Here is a 17,885-nt window from a genome sequence, read left to right as displayed (position 1 = left end):
ACCCCAAAAGCACCGACTGTGGGCAGCCATGGGGCAGTGATGCTGTGCTGGGCTGGGCAGGCCCTGGGGATGGACAGAGCAGCACAGTGCCATGCTGGGCCGAGCTCACGGTGAGGGGCCACGTGGAGGCACGGCGCTGCACACAGGAACGGCCACATGGCATCCACAACACGCTCATCACACCCTTCCCACAGTCTCTCTTTATTTCTCAGTGCTACAGGAACAGGGAAGGCGCTATGGGCGGCCGGGCAGCTCGAGGCGGTAATAGAAGATCTGGAAGGAGATCAGGCTGGCAAGCAGCGAGGGGCTGCTGGCACCCACCTTCCTGAAGCCCTGCTTCTCGTACAGCCGCTGAGCCACCACCTGCACTATGGAGGTGTACAGCGTCACAGCTCTGTAGCCCCGCGCCTGGGCGAAGCGCAGCACCTCCCCGCACAGCGCCTTGGAGATGCCGTGGCCGCGGTGATTCTTGCTGACCGACATCCGCTTCAGCTCCAGGGCCTCCCCGCGCTGAGCCGGGTCCTGTGGCGGGGCCACAGCCACCATTCCCACCACCGCCCCGTCGGCCTCCACCACCCAGAAGCAGGAGTCGGGCGCCCGCATGTAGCTGCTGTCGATGTCGCACAGATCAGTGATCAGCGCCTCCTGCACGTAGGACGTGCTGAAGGAGCGCATCACGGGCCAGGCGGCCGCCAGCACCAGCGCCACGGCTGCCAGTGCCAGCAGCCAGCTGCCAGCTGCGGCACGCACGGCCGTGAACAGGGCCAGCAGCCCCAGCTGCACCCGCGTGGAGCGCAGCATATGCCTGTAGATGGCCGGGGCGTGCTCGATGATGCCATGGGCAAACAGGGAGCGCACGGCAGCGTAGTCCTCGTCGCGGTACAGCCGGATGCGGTACGGAGCCATGGGCACTGGGGCCTGCAGGTCAGAAGCAGAGAATGGTTGGGGTTGGAGGGAACCTTCATAGAGTCGCATTGTGGTTTGAGCTGGAAGGGACCTTCACAGAAGCCAGAGGATGGTTCAACCCCCTCCCAAAGAACAGGGCCACCCGCAGCTCCATCAGGCGCTCAGAGCCACTCCAGCCTGACCTGAATGTCACCAGGGATGGGGCACCCAACACCTCTCTAAGCAATCTGTGCCTCAATCCCAAGCACTTGGAGCAGCCAAGTGAGCTCAGGGCTGCAGGTGTAGCTGTGCCAGGGGGTCTCTGGGCAGGAAGGAGGAGCAGCAGGCAGGGGGCTGCAGGTCTCCCTTCCCGGGGGGGCTCTGGAGAAGCTCCCTCTGCCATCCCCTGGTCGGGACACAGGAGGAGGCAGCAGGGCCCGGGGTGGACGAGGGGAGAAGCAGCGCTGCCCAGACAGGAGCCGGCGGTGACGGCGGGGGCAAAGGGGCACGGGGAGGGAAGCGGGCACCGAAGGATTGCAACGGGGGCAAAGGGTCACGGGCGAGGCAGCACGCGCTGCAAGCAACGAGGAACTGCTGGGCTTTGTGCCCGCGCTCGCGGGGGGGCCGAGCCGCTTCAGCGCCCGGCATTCAGAGCCCGCGCCGAGGTCGGGAGCCGCCGACGGGGCCGAGCCCGGGGATGCCGCAGCCCCGGGGTCCCGCCGGGGCCCAGCGCTGCCCTACCGGAGACCCCGCAGCCGGACCCGGGCTTCCCTCAGCTCCGCCGCCCCCCGGTGCGCCCCGCACGACGTGTGCGTGGCTCCGCGCAGCCCGAGCGCCGTCCCGCACCGCCCCCCGCTCTCCTTTCCCTTCCCCCCTCCAGCAGCCGCTCCGCCGCCGGATCCCGCACCCCTCCGCTTCCCTTACCGGTGCGCAGGGCCGGGCAGCGGCGGACGGGCAGCGGCGGTCCCGCAGCACCGAGCCGGGCCCGCAGCCCCGCGAGCAGCCGGGATCCCGCAGCGCCCCCGCGGGCAGCGCTCCGATGTTCTTTGATCATCGCAGCGTTAAGGGGATCAGGCACGAATCCGACCCCAGCTCAGCGAGGGGACACGGCCCGGGTCCCTGTGTGGGTCCCAGCTCAGCTGGGGGGCGTTGGGTTTTTGAGGCTCCCCAGGGAGGTTGAGCCCCCCCCCCCGGGACTGAGAAGCAGCAGGGCTGGGGGTGGGGGTGGGGGGCACGTCCCCAGCCTGGCACCACGCAGCACAAGGGTCCCCGTGTCCCCATAGGGTGTCACCAGCGAGGCTCAGCCGTGTGGTATGAGGGTCCTCGTGGGGCATCGCCCACAGGGCTCAGCTACATGGGATGAGGGTGCCATGGGACGTCCGTATGGCTCACCCACATGGGATGAGGATCCCCGTGGGTCTCGGTCCACACAGCTCAGCCTCATGGCACAGGGGTCCCCGTGTCCCCATAGGGGTTCACCAGCACGGCTCATCCAAACGGGATGCGGATCCCCGTGGGGCACCGTGCACACAGCTCAGCCACATGGGATGAGGATCCCGTGGGTCACAGCCCAGCACATCATCCTGCAATCAAATGGTGCCTTTGCAAACCTGCCTGACTCCCTTCTAGCCTCCGCACCCACTGCCCTGCATCCAGATGGGCTGCAGCCCCTGCCTGATGACCCCGAGGATGTCGGTGAGGTTCATCCACCTCCAGCCACTGCCCCATGTCCTCCTGCCCCGCACACCAACCGCCTTCCCCTGCCCACACTGCACTGACACAGCACAGCAGTGCTGGTGGGGGCACAGCAAGAGGTCCAGCAGGCCCCCAAAAGCCCCCCAGCACCGACAGTGTGCGGCTGCAGTGCGGTGACCCCATGCCGGGCTACGGAGGAGCCGTGCTGGGCTGAGCTCACGGCGTGGGCATGAGCCACATGGAGGCACGAAGCCACACATGGGCACAGCCAGGACACACGTCTCCCACCACATCCTCATCTCCAAATTGGAGGGATGTGGATTTGATGGGTGGAACCACTCGATGGATAAGAAACTGGTTGAAAGGCCGCAGACAGAGGGTGCTCAGCAATGGCTCTGTGTCCAGGTGGAGGCCGGTAACGAGCGGCGTCCCCCAGGGCTCTGTGTTGGTGCTCTTTAACATCTTTATCAATGACAGCAATGTAGGAATTGAGTGCACCCTCAGCAATTTGCTGATGACACCCAGCTGAGCGGTGCAGTCGACACGGTTGAAGGAAGGGATGCCATGCAGAGGGACCTGGAGAGGCTGGAAAGGTGAAACCAGGTGAACCTGGTGAGGTTCAACACGGCAAAGTGCAGAGTTTTGCACTTGGGCCAGAGGAATCCCAGGCATCCATACAGGCTGGATGGAGCGGAGCTTCAAAGCAGCCCTGCAGAGAAGGACCTGGGGGTCCTGATGGATGAAAAACTTGCTATGAGGCAGCAGTGCAGCTCCTGCAGCTCGGAAAGCAAATGGGATCCTGGGCTCCATCAGCAGAGGGGCGGCCAGCAGGGACAGGGAGGTGATCGTCCCCCTCTGCTCTGCTCTTGGGAGGCCCCATCTGCAGCACTGCGTCCAAGTTTGGAGCCCACAGTACAAGAAAGACAGGGGGCTGTTGGAGAGGGGCCACAAAGATGAGCAGGGGGCTGCAGCAGCTCCACTGTGAGGACAGGCTGAGGGAGCTGGGCTGTTCAGCATGGAGGAGAGAAGCTGCAGGGTGACCTCAGTGCAGCCTTTCAATACCTAAAGGGAGCCTGCAGAGGGGAGGGGAATCAACTCTGTGAAAGGGTTGATATCTGCAGGATGAGGGGAAATGGCTTGAAGTTGAGGGAGGGGAGATTGAGGTCGGACATCAGGGGGAAATTCTTTACCCAGAGAGCTGTGAGGGGCTGGAACAGCTGCCAGAGAGGCTGTGATGCCCCGTCCTTGGAGGTGTTCAAGGCCAGGTTGGATGGGGCCCTGGGCAGCCTGGTTCAGCATTAAACGTGGAGGTTGGTGGCCCTGCATGCAGCAGGGGGTTGGAGCTTCGTGATCCTTGGGGTCCCTTCCAGCCCCGGCCATTCTGTGATGCTGTGATTCTGTGTACATCCATGGCACACTCATCACACCCTTCCCATGGTCTCTGTTTATTTCTCAGCGCTAAAGGAACAGGGAAGGCCCTATGGGCAGCCGGGCAGCTCGAGGCGGTAATGGATGAGATAGAAGCAGATGAGGCTGGAGAACAGAGACGGGAGGAGGCAGCAGGGCCCGGGGTGCCCAAAGCCCTGAGGGCTGCAGGGTGGGACGAGGGGGGAAGCAGCGCTGCCCAGACAGGAGCTGGCGGTGACGGCGGGGGCAAAGGGGCACGGGGAGGGAAGCGGGCACCGAAGGATTGCAACGGGGGCAAAGGGGCACGGGAGAGGCAGCACGCGCTGCAAGCAACGAGGAACTGCTGGGCTTTGTGCCCGCGCTCGCGGGGGGGCCGAGCCGCTTCAGCGCCCGGCATTCAGAGCCCGTGCCGAGGTCGGGAGCCGCCGACGGGGCCGAGCCCGGGGATGCCGCAGCCCCGGGGTCCCGCCGGGGCCCAGCGCTGCCCTACCGGAGACCCCGCAGCCGGACCCGGGCTTCCCTCAGCTCCGCCGCCCCCCGGTGCGCCCCGCACGACGTGTGCGTGGCTCCGCGCAGCCCGAGCGCCGTCCCGCACCGCCCCCCGCTCTCCTTTCCCTTCCCCCCTCCAGCAGCCGCTCCGCCGCCGGATCCCGCACCCCTCCGCTTCCCTTACCGGTGCGCAGGGCCGGGCAGCGGCGGACGGGCAGCGGCGGTCCCGCAGCACCGAGCCGGGCCCGCAGCCCCGCGAGCAGCCGGGATCCCGCAGCGCCCCCGTGGGGACCGGGGTCGAGCGCAGCGCAGCGAGCGATGCTCGGGCGGCGGGGGGAGTTCGGCCCACGGGGAGCTGCGAGCCCCCAGCCCCACGTCCGCCCCCCCGGTGGCTTTGCCCAGCTGCGGGAGTGCTGCGCTGCGGGTTCGCCGTGCGTAACAGGGCTCAGCACCTTTAAACCGACGAGCAAAGGCCGTCACTGCCGAAGGAGCAGCGGGGAAGGCGGGGTGGGGAGATGGGTAAGCAGACACTGACCCCGCGGGCAGCGCTCCGATGTTCTTTGATCATCGCAGCGTTAAGGGGATCAGGCACGAATCCGACCCCAGCTCAGCGAGGGGACACGGCCCGGGTCCCTGTGTGGGTCCCAGCTCAGCTGGGGGGCGTTGGGTTTTTGAGGCTCCCCAGGGAGGTTGAGCCCCCCCCCCCGGGACTGAGAAGCAGCAGGGCTGGGGGTGGGGGTGGGGGGCACGTCCCCAGCCTGGCACCACGCAGCACAAGGGTCCCCGTGTCCCCATAGGGTGTCACCAGCGAGGCTCAGCCGTGTGGTATGAGGGTCCTCGTGGGGCATCGCCCACAGGGCTCAGCTACATGGGATGAGGGTGCCATGGGACGTCCGTATGGCTCACCCACATGGGATGAGGATCCCCGTGGGTCTCGGTCCACACAGCTCAGCCTCATGGCACAGGGGTCCCCGTGTCCCCATAGGGGTTCACCAGCACGGCTCATCCAAACGGGATGCGGATCCCCGTGGGGCACCGTGCACACAGCTCAGCCACATGGGATGAGGATCCCGTGGGTCACAGCCCAGCACATCATCCTGCAATCAAATGGTGCCTTTGCAAACCTGCCTGACTCCCTTCTAGCCTCCGCACCCACTGCCCTGCATCCAGATGGGCTGCAGCCCCTGCCTGATGACCCCGAGGATGTCGGTGAGGTTCATCCACCTCCAGCCACTGCCCCATGTCCTCCTGCCCCGCACACCAACCGCCTTCCCCTGCCCACACTGCACTGACACAGCACAGCAGTGCTGGTGGGGGCACAGCAAGAGGTCCAGCAGGCCCCCAAAAGCCCCCCAGCACCGACAGTGTGCGGCTGCAGTGCGGTGACCCCATGCCGGGCTACGGAGGAGCCGTGCTGGGCTGAGCTCACGGCATGGGCATGAGCCACATGGAGGCACGAAGCCACACATGGGCACAGCCAGGACACACGTCTCCCACCACATCCTCATCTCCAAATTGGAGGGATGTGGATTTGATGGGTGGAACCACTCGATGGATAAGAAACTGGTTGAAAGGCCGCAGACAGAGGGTGCTCAGCAATGGCTCTGTGTCCAGGTGGAGGCCGGTAACGAGCGGCGTCCCCCAGGGCTCTGTGTTGGTGCTCTTTAACATCTTTATCAATGACAGCAATGTAGGAATTGAGTGCACCCTCAGCAATTTGCTGATGACACCCAGCTGAGCGGTGCAGTCGACACGGTTGAAGGAAGGGATGCCATGCAGAGGGACCTGGAGAGGCTGGAAAGGTGAAACCAGGTGAACCTGGTGAGGTTCAACACGGCAAAGTGCAGAGTTTTGCACTTGGGCCAGAGGAATCCCAGGCATCCATACAGGCTGGATGGAGCGGAGCTTCAAAGCAGCCCTGCAGAGAAGGACCTGGGGGTCCTGATGGATGAAAAACTTCCTATGAGGCAGCAGTGCAGCTCCTGCAGCTCGGAAAGCAAATGGGATCCTGGGCTCCATCAGCAGAGGGGCGGCCAGCAGGGACAGGGAGGTGATCGTCCCCCTCTGCTCTGCTCTTGGGAGGCCCCATCTGCAGCACTGCGTCCAAGTTTGGAGCCCACAGTACAAGAAAGACAGGGGGCTGTTGGAGAGGGGCCACAAAGATGAGCAGGGGGCTGCAGCAGCTCCACTGTGAGGACAGGCTGAGGGAGCTGGGCTGTTCAGCATGGAGGAGAGAAGCTGCAGGGTGACCTCAGTGCAGCCTTTCAATACCTAAAGGGAGCCTGCAGAGGGGAGGGGAATCAACTCTGTGAAAGGGTTGATATCTGCAGGATGAGGGGAAATGGCTTGAAGTTGAGGGAGGGGAGATTGAGGTCGGACATCAGGGGGAAATTCTTTACCCAGAGAGCTGTGAGGGGCTGGAACAGCTGCCAGAGAGGCTGTGATGCCCCGTCCTTGGAGGTGTTCAAGGCCAGGTTGGATGGGGCCCTGGGCAGCCTGGTTCAGCATTAAACGTGGAGGTTGGTGGCCCTGCATGCAGCAGGGGGTTGGAGCTTCGTGATCCTTGGGGTCCCTTCCAGCCCCGGCCATTCTGTGATGCTGTGATTCTGTGTACATCCATGGCACACTCATCACACCCTTCCCATGGTCTCTGTTTATTTCTCAGCGCTAAAGGAACAGGGAAGGCCCTATGGGCAGCCGGGCAGCTCGAGGCGGTAATGGATGAGATAGAAGCAGATGAGGCTGGAGAACAGAGACGGGAGGAGGCAGCAGGGCCCGGGGTGCCCAAAGCCCTGAGGGCTGCAGGGTGGGACGAGGGGGGAAGCAGCGCTGCCCAGACAGGAGCTGGCGGTGACGGCGGGGGCAAAGGGGCACGGGGAGGGAAGCGGGCACCGAAGGATTGCAACGGGGGCAAAGGGGCACGGGAGAGGCAGCACGCGCTGCAAGCAACGAGGAACTGCTGGGCTTTGTGCCCGCGCTCGCGGGGGGGCCGAGCCGCTTCAGCGCCCGGCATTCAGAGCCCGTGCCGAGGTCGGGAGCCGCCGACGGGGCCGAGCCCGGGGATGCCGCAGCCCCGGGGTCCCGCCGGGGCCCAGCGCTGCCCTACCGGAGACCCCGCAGCCGGACCCGGGCTTCCCTCAGCTCCGCCGCCCCCCGGTGCGCCCCGCACGACGTGTGCGTGGCTCCGCGCAGCCCGAGCGCCGTCCCGCACCGCCCCCCGCTCTCCTTTCCCTTCCCCCCTCCAGCAGCCGCTCCGCCGCCGGATCCCGCACCCCTCCGCTTCCCTTACCGGTGCGCAGGGCCGGGCAGCGGCGAGCGATGCTCGGCGGCGGGAGGAATTCAACCCACGGGGAGCTGCGAGCCCCCAGCCCCACGTCCGCCCCCCCGGAGGCTTTGCCCAGCTGCGGGAGTGCTGAGCTGCGGGGCCGCCGTGCGTAACAGGGCTCAGCACCTTTAAACCCACGAGCAAAGGCCGTCACTGCCCAATGGAGCTGGGGGTGGGAGTCGTGTGCGGGGGGTGGGGGGGGTAGGCACACACTGCGATCCGGCGGGCAGCGCTCCGATGCTCTTTAATTACTGCAGCGTTAAGGGGGGCAGGCGCGAATCCGCACGTCGAGGGGACACGGCCGGGGGTCCCTGTTTGGGTCCCCGCTCAGCTGGGGGCGCGGTGGTGTCGTGGTTCCCCAGGGAGCAGTGGGGCTGGGGGTGGGGAGGGGGGCACGGCCCCAGCCTGGCACCACGAGGGTCCCCGCTCCCCCACGGGGCATTGCCAGCCAGCATGACTCAGCCGCGCTATGAGGATCACGGGGCACCGTCCACACGGCTTGAGGATCCCATGGGCAGTTCGTATGGCTCAGCCAAACGGGACGAGGATCCCCGCCGGGCTCCGTTCACACGGCTCATCCTCACGGCACAGGGATCCCCGCGTCCCAGGGGCGTCACCAGCACGGCTCAGCCACGCGGGATGAAGGCCCCCGCTGGGCAGCGTCAGCCGCACGGCACGGCCGTCCCCGCATCCCCGCGAAGCACCCCCGGCGCTTTTTGGGCACGGAGCTCCTCCTCGCCACGGCGCCGCTCCGGCAGCAGCTCAGGGCAGCTCATAGCGGTAGGTGGTGACGGTGCAGTTGGCCAGGCGGCCGTAGGCGGTGGGCAGGACGTAGCGGCTCTGCCGGCGGAACCCCAGGCGTTCGTAGAGGGCTCTCGCCTCGTGCTGCAGCATGATGGTGTTGAGCACCACGGCCCTGCAGCCGCGCTGCTGCCGCGCGAAGCCCAACGCCGCGCGTCCCAGCGCCGTCGCGACGCCCCGGCCGCGGTGATCCTTGCGCACCGCCATCCGCTTCAGCGCCAGCAGCCCGGCCTCCCCCGCCGGCCGGACGCCCACCGTGCCCACCACGCGGCCGTCCGCCTCCGCCACCCAGAAGCGGGCGCCGGGTTCGTCCATGTAGGCGCCGCGGATGTCGCTCAGGTCGGCCGCCAGGCAGCGCTCGATGTAGGCGCGCCACGCGCGGCCCAACGCCTGGCGGCCCAGCGCCAGCAGCAGCGTCAGCGCCAGCACGGGCAGCAGCAGGGAGCGGGCGCTGGCCAGCAGCAGGCAGAAGACGCAGCCCAGCACCAGCAGCACCCAGGGCTGCCGCAGGACGTGCAGGCACAGCGCCGGCGCGTATTCGCTCATGGCGGTGGCGAAAACCTCCCGCGCCGCCTCGTAGTCCTCGTCGCGGTACGGCCGGATCCGGAACCCCGCCATGCTGCGCTGCCCTGCGGCGGGAGACGTCAGACCCCCCCCCCCGACCCCCCATCCCGTGGTGTGCGGCAGGGCGGATGCTGAGTGACCGTGGGGCGAGGGCACGGCTTACTGTGGGCTGGGAGGAGTGCCAGCACTGCCCAGCCCAAGGAGCCCCCGTGTCCCATGGAGACCCTCGTGCCCCACGGAGCCCCCATGACCCATACAGCCCCCGTGCCCCATAGAGCCCCTCATGCCCCCTACACACCCAGAAAGCCCCCACGACCTACGGAGCCCCTCACCTTATGGAACCCCCCACACTACTGAGCCCACTACGGAGCCTCTCCACTCCCCCTCTGGAGTCCCCATGCCCTATTAAACCCTCACACCCCATGGAGCCCCCTGTGCCCCACGGAGCCCCACAACCCCGCAGAGCCCCCACCGTGCCCCTATGGAGCCCCCTGTGCCCCACTCACCCCAACCGCCCCCCACGCTCCACGCAGCCCCGGCGCCCTGAGGAGCCCCGACCCCTCAGTGCCCCCCACACCTCCCGACGCCCACGGTCCGGCCCTGGGCGCCCCCGAGCCCTGCCCCCCCCCCCCCGTCCTCCCACCCACGTGCGGACCCCACGCCCCCGCGTGCCCCCGATCCCCCCGCTCACCGCCTCGCCGCGCCCTCCGCCCTCCACCATCGCCAGCCCGGCGCTGCGGCGCCCGCTGCCCATTGGCCGCCGCTCTGCCTGCGGTCACGCCCCTCCTCCGCCAACAGCCAACCGGCGCCGAGCGGGGGAGCGAGGGAGGCGGGCACGCGGGTCACGTGAGCGGGGAATGAATGGGAGGGCAGGGGGAGGGGCGGGGCCCGCGCGGTCGGAGCCGCCGTTGGCCGTCAGGAAGAGGGCGGGGCCAATGGGAGGCGTGTCGCGCGGAGGGGCGGGGCCCGAGGGAGCGCGGGGCCGCGGGTTCGATGCCCGCTGCGGGCGGCTCAGGGCGCGCGGCGCTGGGCGCGCAGGCGGCGCAGGCGGTGGCGGTGCAGCCGCAGCTGGAGGTCCGGCGGGCCCCGGCCCCGCAAACGCCGCCGCGCCAGGCGGAAGCTGCAGGGCGTGGGAACGTTCTCGAAGGAGACGCGGCACGGCCGTGTGGCCGCCTCGTAGCCCTCGGCCCGCGCCGTCACCTCGTACTCGCCGGGGTTCAGCAGCCGCCAGTAATCCCCATCCACAGCTGTGGGGGGAGGGCAGGGCCCCGCTGGTGACGTCCTGTCTCCACCTCCATCCCATTTATCCCCTCCCATTTACCCCATCCCCTCCGTCCCTACTCCCTTGATCCCATCTATCCCATTTATCGCGTCCCGCCTCACCCCATCCCCACCCCGTCCCTGCCCCCCTCCCCATCTCCGTCCCGCTGTACCTGTCCGCACGTCGTGGTTGATGCCATCCACAGAGATGATGGCGTTGGCGATGCCCTCATCCGTCTCTTCATCCCGAACCACCCCCTTAATGCCACGGTGCACCTGGGAACCAGAGGGCCGGGGGTCGGGGGGGCACCTCACACTGCACAGCACCCGTGTGGGGCACCCTCAGCTGCACCAGGGCTGTTTGGACCCAATGCAAGCCCTGGAGCATGGCCTGGCACCACGGCACGGCCCCATGGCACACACCAACCCTCTGAGCACACACACCTCCAGCACACGCCTGCCCCAGCCCCAAGCAGGGAGCAGGGAAGGTGCTGCAAAGCCCAGGGGATACCAGGGGACCCCCGGCCATCCCCTGCAGCCCCCACCTGCTCCATGTAGAGCAGCAGCGACTCGCGGTTGTTCTCCCACTCGGTCGGCAGCTCGGAGACGTGGGGGAATTTGTCGCATGACAGCTCCACCGTGATCTCAAAGCAGTTGGTGTGCAGGTAGCTGAAGTCATTCATACCTAAGGGAGGGCAGCGGTGCATCAGGGGGGGCGGGGGGCTGCGGGACCCCCCTGGCCTCACACTCACTGCCGGGCACCGTGTGCCAGTTGGCCCCGTTGATGATGTTGCCGGAGCGCATGAAGTCGTCGTAGTGGCAGAGGCGGCGCTCCTCGCTGGCCATGGCCAGGTTGGAGGTGGCGTAGACGGTGGCCAACCAGCGGAACACGCCGTCGTCTGCCGTGGGGGTCAATTCCTGAGCCTTCCAGTAGGTGCGGGTCATGTCAAAGGGGTAGGTGACCACCAGCTCCCCGCCGTGCAGGTTGGCGCTCAGCACAAAGGGGTAGCGCTGCATCCAGTCGATCACCGCCCGCGTCTCTGGGGCCACCTGTAGTGATACCACATCATTGGGGCACAGCTGGGACCCCCAACCCAGCCCTGTGCCCCAGGGGCCACCTGTGTGATGCCACATCATTGAGGCACAGCTGGGACCCCCAATCCAGCCCTGTGCCCCAGGAGCCACTTGCAGTAACGCTGCATCATGGAGGCACAGCTGGACCCCCAGTCCAGCCATGTGCCCTAGGGGTCACCTATGGTGACACCGTGTCATCGAGTCATAGTTGAGACCCCCCACTTCAGCCCTGTGCCCCCAGGGGTCACCTGTGTGATGCCACATCATTGAGGCACAGCTGGGACCCCCAACCCAGCCCTGTGCCCCCAGGAACTACTTGTGGTGACACTGCATCATTGAGGCACAGCTGGGACCCCCAACCCAGCCCTGTGCCCCAGGGGCCACCTGTGTGATGCCACATCATTGAGGCACAGCTGGGACCCCCAATCCAGCCCTGTGCCCCAGGAGCCACTTGCAGTAACGCTGCATCATGGGGGCACAGCTGGACCCCCAGTCCAGCCCTGTGCCCCAGGGGTCACCTATGGTGACACCGTGTCATCAAGTCACAGCTGAGACCCCCCCCCACCTCAGCCCTGTGCCCCCAGGGGTCACCTGTGTGACGCTGCATCATTGGGGCACAGCTGGGACCCCAAACCCAGCCCTGTGCTCCAGGGGCCACCTGTGCTAACGCTGCATCGTGGGGGCACAGCTGGGACCCCCAACTCACCCCTGTGCCCCAGGGGACTCCAGTGGTGACACCGCATCGTGGGGACACCCCCAGGACCCTCACAGCATCCCCGCGCCCCACAGCGCCGTGCCCTCACCGTGGCGTTGGCGAAGGTGTAGTACTCAGGGATGGGGATGTAGTGGTTGGGGAACTGGTGGGGCACCAGGTCGTTGTCCTCAGCGTCCCACAGCGCCGTGTTGAGGTCGGCGAAGTTGTGGTTGAGGTCGATGCCCTCATAGGTCCAGCGGCCCATGGCCCAACCCGACAGCTCCGAGCCCTATGGGGCGCGCGGGGTCAGCCGGCGGGCAGCGGGACGAGCGCCTGGGGTTTGGGTTTGGGGCCCCTACCAGGCGGTAGGCGGTCTCGTAGCCGTCAGGGTTCATGGAGGGCAGGAGGTGGATGCGAGTGCCGGTGACCAGCTGCACCACGCGGGGATTGCCGCGCCGGAACTCGCGGCACAGGTACTCCATCAGGTTGAGCAGCAGCTCCCGGCCCAGCACCTCATTGCCGTGCATCCCAGCCACGTAGCGGAACTCGGGCTCGCCTGTGGGTACGGCCCGTATCGGCTCTGGGTCCCGACCCCCCCACCAGCCCCACATCCCACCCCACTGACGTACCCACTTCGTGCCGCCCCGGGTTGTCGGAGATCTCCATGACGTACATCTTGAGGCCCAGGTAGCTCTTCCCGATGCTGTAGATGCGGGTGATGTTGGGGCACTCCTCGTTCACCCTCTTCATCAGCTGTGGGGAAAACATTCACAGTGGGGTCTGGGGGCAGCCAGGCCTGCAGGGACCGAGCCGGGAGGGGGGGATGGATCCCAACTCACCTTCCTCATCTCCTTGTAGTTGTGGTGCCGGAAATCCAGCTTGTCGGTGGGCGCGGGTTCATTGGGCCACTGGTAGATGTTGTTGGGGTCTGCGGGGCGAGGATACGGGCAGGGTGAGGGATGCCTGGAGCAGCCCCCTGCCCCATGTGCTGGGCCCGCTCCCACCTGGCATGGCACAGCCCAGCACTTCGGCCCGCAGGCACACGGTGCCGTTCTCAAACCAGCTCTGGGGGTTGATGCGGATGTACCGTGCCACCGCCGGGCACGGCAGCGCGTTCAGCACCGGCGTCTCAGGGTCTTTGTTGGCTGGAAACACCTGGGGGGGATCCCAACCCCTGTGTGAGCTGGGATGTGGGGATGGGGCAGAGCCGCCAATGGGGACCAAAGGGTTACGGGCTGTGCGCTGCGTGGCCCCGTCCTCCCCTGGCCCCATTCCAGCCCCTAATGAGGAGCGGACACGTGGCAGTGAGCTGAGCCCGGTGCGGAGGGACCCGAGTGGGGCAGAACCGTGGGGCTGGGGTATCACACTGCTCCGTGCCCCCCTGCAGCACAGGGACCCCCAAGGGATGAGCACGGGGACCCCAAACCGCTCCCGGCAATGGGGCCTCACCCCGACTCCTGGCTCAGCCATGACCCAGGGGCCCCGACCCCGCTGTCAGCCTCTGTTCCTCCCACCGTGGCTGTGGAGGGACCCACCTGCAGCCACCCACCCGCACGGCTCCCTCGCGCCTCCCTGGGCCCCACGCTGCCCCGTTCACTTCAGGGCACAGCACACCGTGCCACGAGGCCCCGCTCAGCTCCGCGTGTCCCCCCGCGCCCCCGGCCCCCCCCAGCGGGCAGCAGCACAAGCAGCCTTTGTGCGGAGGGGAAGTGCTGCAGGATGCTCTGCGGGACGGGAGGCCAAAGGCAACAGCAGAGCCCGGTGCAGCCGTTAACCCGCCGAGCCCCGCCGTGCAGGACGGGGTAAAGATGGGGCTCCTACCGCCTCCTCGGTGCCGTTGCGACACGGCTGCCACGTGTGCGTGTCGTTGCTGAACTGCACCTTGTAGGAGGTCACCCAGTCGTACCTGCAGGGGGGGCACGGTGTCGCCAGCGCCCAGCCCCCCCCCAGGCCCCCCGCCCCGTGCCTTACGTCCAGATGGAGTTGAGCCCCTGTGTGATGACCCCGGTGAAGTTGGTGAGGCGTCGCGCGTCCACCTCCAGCCACTGCCCTGCGTCCTCCTGCCCCGCGCACCAACCGCCGTCAAAGAAATCCCCGTCGTAGAGCCCTGACTGCGGGTGGAGGGCGCAGGTGGGATTGGGGTCCGGACTGGGGCAGCTCCACAGCGACCGGTTGGGCCGGGAGACCCTCGTGGGGTCACAGTGGAGCTCCCTGCTCTGTGCGGAGCACAGCAAACCCGGCAGGGAGGGGTGCAGCACAAAGCTGATGCACATGTGCCAGGCACACCTCAAACACGCCTCAAACACACGCCTCAAACACACACCATGCACACACACCATGCACACACACCATGCACACACACCATGCACACACACCATGCACACACACCATGCACACCTCAAACATACCTCAAACACACGCCATGCACACACGCCATGCACACCTCAAACACGCCACGCACACACGCGCCCTACCTGGATGTTGAGCCGCCCTCGATGGGCTCCCAGCCCGTAACGTTTGTCGCTGGAGGAGCGCAGCTGGGAGTCCTGAACCCGCAGGGACTCCAGCCCCAGAGGGGGGCACGCTGGGGGGCAGAGGGGCACGGCACACTCAGTGACCCCACGCTGATCCCCACTGCGCAAACCCCATTTCCCACTGTCCATTCATCCCTTCCATGCAGACCCATGCCTCCCACACGGGGGGGGGTCAGGATGGCATCACTTCGGTGGTGCCCTTGGGGGTCCCCACTCCCCCCAGGACTCCTGCAGCCTCACGCACCCCCTCCCCTGTGCTTCCTGGCTGCAGGGGCTGCGTCTGCACTCACAGCACAGGGGGGTGCGCATGGTGCAGGCTGTGCACACACACACACACACACGTGCACCCATGCAGCCCCCCGCCCCTCCATGCCATGTACATACGCTGCTCCTGGGGGGCAGGAGGGCTCTTGGCTGGAGCTTTGGGTCTCTTCTTCAGCACTTTCTTCCGCACCACTTTGACCCTCACCAGCTTCTTCTTTCTGGGCACGGGGGCTGCGGGCAAACAGATGGGGATGGGGGGGGGGTCAGGAGGCTCTCAGGGCCCCACAGTGGGTCCAGGCTGGGGGGGGGGGGGGGCTCAGCAGGGGCAGCGCCCACCACATGAATGCACAGCCCTGGGTAACCCAGCACCCAGGTGCACACACACAGATGGGCTTCCATGGACACACACACAGCTCTGGAGCTCACAGGGACACCCTGGGACGTCCCTGCACCATAAACCAGGGCAGCACTGCAGCCTGGTGCACACACACACACACACGTGCACACACATGTGCATACACACACATATGCACACACACACACATGCACACACCCAGCCTGGCAGCAGGACGGAGCAGAGAGCATCCAAGGAATGCAGCCTTGGCACTGCACACACACACACACACACACTGCACTCACACCCATCTGCACACCTGCTCACACTCACACACCGTGCACACACACATTAACCCCCCCCCCTGCACACACTGTGCACACCCAGCTGTGCTCACACTCGCACACACACACATTTGCACTCCCACTCTTCCCCCCCCACACCCCGGAGCTCCCCCTACCTTTGGGCCCTGGCCCCCCTCGGGTGGGGGCTGCGCTGCTCGGCCCCCCCCGCTCCGTTCTTTTCGTGGGGGTCGTCGCCGTGCCCTTCGGGAGGGCCGTGGCGGTGCCCTTTGTGGGGGCTGCGCCCCTCGGGGTGGTCGCAGCGGAGCCCTTCGGGGCGGCTGTGCCCCTCGGGGGGGCCGAACCCCTCGGGGTGGTCGCAGCGGAGCTCCTAAGGGGGGTCGTGGCGGCGGCCGTCGGGGGGGCCGTGCCCCTCGGGGTGGTCGCAGCGGAGCCCCCGGGGCCTCCCATCCCCGCGGCCTCTGGTCGGAGCGCGGTGCCGGGGGGCGCCGGGGGGGCGGCGGCGGCGGCGAAGAGCAGCAGCAGAGCGAGGGGGGGGGGCGGCATGGCGGGACGGGACGGGACGAACGGAGCGCAGCTCAGCGCTCAGCCCCGGCCCTCCCCTCTCTCCCTTCGCGGCCCCCCCGCCCCGTCCCCGCCTCCGCCCCTCCTCGCCCCCCACCCCGCTGCGCTCTGCGGGACTCGGCCCTGCGCGGGGCTCGGAGCGGCGAGGGAGGCTCGGCGGACCGCGATCGAGGGGGGCAGCGATGCGGGAATGCGGGGATCGGGGGGAAACAGGGAGCGCATCGATGGACCCCCGCCCCGGGACCCCTTTTCCTGCGCTCTGCTCCCGTCCCTGCCCGCTCGGCGCTGGGGGAGCCGATGGAGCCCCCGCCGCCCCCCTCCCCGGGACCCCGCCGCTCCGTGCGGCTGCCGGGGCAGCGCGATGCCCGTTCCTGCGGCCGCCCCGTCCCCAGCTGCGCCCCACATCCCCGCTCCTTTTCTCCACGAGGTTTCGTTCCGCCCTTCCACAACTGTTTCTGATTACACAGCATTTCTGCGGGCCAACCCTTCCCGCTCCGGATCGACGCCGTCGGTGCTTTGCCGTTCCTCCGCCGCTCTCCCGTCGCCTCCCCGGCTGCGGGGTGATCGCTCCAGCTCTGCACTCGGAGACCCCGAGCCCCCTCGCCCCGGCCCCACGGCCGAGCACGGGCCGCTCACCACGCCGCGCCGGTGCTGCCGGCTGAACCCGGGCACCCACGAGGCCGCGCGTGGAGCCGAGCCCCACAGCCGGCTCCGCCTGAGCGCCCGCCGCCCCAACCCGGCCCTGGCAGCGAGGGGTACCGGGGGAAGCGCGGGGGACCCTCCCCACGTTGTGCCCTGGAGCGTGGGGGCATTGCTGTGCCCCCCGTATTGGTGGCCACCAGGGGGCTGTGGACGTGCCGTGCTGTGGCTGCATCCCCTGCTGCCACCCCCGTGTGCCGTGGCACAAACCCAGGGTGCAGTGTGAGAACCAGGCACCACGGTGCCCGGGGGAGCCCAGAGCCGCGGCAGAGGGGAACCTGGGGGAATTGGGCGCTACGTGGGGCAGAGCCCACGTGCCGGGCACTGAGGTGGGTGCCTGCACACAAACTGCCCCTACCTGTGCCCTCAAGTGGGTCTGGGGGAGTGAGAGGATACCCAGGGCTCCCCACAACCCTTCCCCAGCCCTCGGTGTGTGCAGGGAGCTGAGCGTTGCTGCAACGCCTCACTGCAGCCCCGTTTGTTTTCCCTTGCCCCAACCCAGCTCCCCCCCCCCCCCCCAAAGCCCTGTCATCCCCAGCCCCATCCTGCCCCCACGCACGATCCTCTGAGGAGCCACTGCTGCGCTGCTGCCATCTGCCCATGACCTCATTTTCCACCCCTAAAGGCCATTCCTGGGCCTGACCTTCTCTTGTGGTTTATTAGGACTGTTGCAGCCTCCAGCAGCTGGGCTGGGCCGATGGGGGAGGCAGGGCTGGGCTCATGCTGGCCTCGTGGCCAACAGCACCCTTTGGTGGCCAGGAGAGCTGCTGGAGGGGGAGCAGAGGAGCCACAGGGATGATTGGGGCTGCAGCATCGATCACAAAGCCAGGCTGAGGGAGCTGGGCTCAGAAAAGAGAAGCTGCGGGGTGAGCAAAGTGCAGCCTGCAGTGCCTGAAGGGAGCCTGCAGCCAGGAGGGGAGGCAGCTCTGTGCAAGGGGAGATGGCAGCAGGACGAGGGGAAACGGCTGGGAGCTGAGGGAGGGCAGAATGAGGT

General features: G+C 67.4%; 3 protein-coding genes across 8 annotated transcripts; all 3 read right to left on the bottom strand.

The window, feature by feature from the left end:
* Positions 1–185: 185 nt before the first annotated feature.
* LOC125691849 (putative N-acetyltransferase 8B) lies at positions 186–7,930 on the bottom strand. 6 transcript variants are annotated; one of them, XM_048941757.1, is made up of 2 exons: positions 7,766–7,930; positions 186–918 (listed from the first exon to the last, which is right to left on the bottom strand). In XM_048941757.1, the coding sequence occupies exon 2, from the start codon at positions 904–906 to the stop codon at positions 235–237; it is 672 nt and encodes a 223-aa protein (XP_048797714.1). In that variant the 5' UTR covers positions 907–918; positions 7,766–7,930; the 3' UTR covers positions 186–234. The 6 variants fall into 6 exon arrangements, with proteins under 6 accessions (XP_048797714.1, XP_048797715.1, XP_048797712.1 ...); XM_048941758.1 differs by lacking the exon at positions 7,766–7,930 and adding an exon at positions 7,583–7,717; XM_048941755.1 differs by lacking the exon at positions 7,766–7,930 and adding an exon at positions 4,661–5,880.
* Positions 7,931–8,028: 98 nt separating this feature from the next.
* Positions 8,029–10,143, bottom strand: LOC125691850 (probable N-acetyltransferase camello). The gene is made up of 2 exons (XM_048941762.1): positions 9,858–10,143; positions 8,029–9,231 (listed from the first exon to the last, which is right to left on the bottom strand). The coding sequence occupies exon 2, from the start codon at positions 9,218–9,220 to the stop codon at positions 8,564–8,566; it is 657 nt and encodes a 218-aa protein (XP_048797719.1). The 5' UTR covers positions 9,221–9,231; positions 9,858–10,143; the 3' UTR covers positions 8,029–8,563.
* A 34-nt stretch (positions 10,144–10,177) lies between these two features.
* Positions 10,178–16,177, bottom strand: CPXM1 (carboxypeptidase X, M14 family member 1). The gene is made up of 14 exons (XM_048941724.1): positions 15,787–16,177; positions 15,113–15,223; positions 14,669–14,778; positions 14,166–14,305; positions 14,016–14,100; positions 13,199–13,349; positions 13,034–13,122; positions 12,824–12,947; positions 12,554–12,750; positions 12,304–12,483; positions 11,179–11,476; positions 10,972–11,111; positions 10,600–10,702; positions 10,178–10,413 (listed from the first exon to the last, which is right to left on the bottom strand). Exons 1-14 carry the CDS (start codon positions 16,172–16,174, stop codon positions 10,178–10,180), a joined length of 2,352 nt encoding a protein of 783 aa, XP_048797681.1. The 5' UTR covers positions 16,175–16,177.
* Between the last annotated feature and the right edge of the window lie 1,708 nt (positions 16,178–17,885).

The sequence above is a fragment of the Lagopus muta genome, chromosome 4, assembly GCF_023343835.1.
Source record: "Lagopus muta isolate bLagMut1 chromosome 4, bLagMut1 primary, whole genome shotgun sequence".
Classification (NCBI taxonomy): Eukaryota; Metazoa; Chordata; class Aves; order Galliformes; family Phasianidae; genus Lagopus; species Lagopus muta.
The sequence above is the reverse complement of the archived record's forward strand: the minus strand, read 5'-3'. Positions and strand labels throughout refer to the sequence as shown.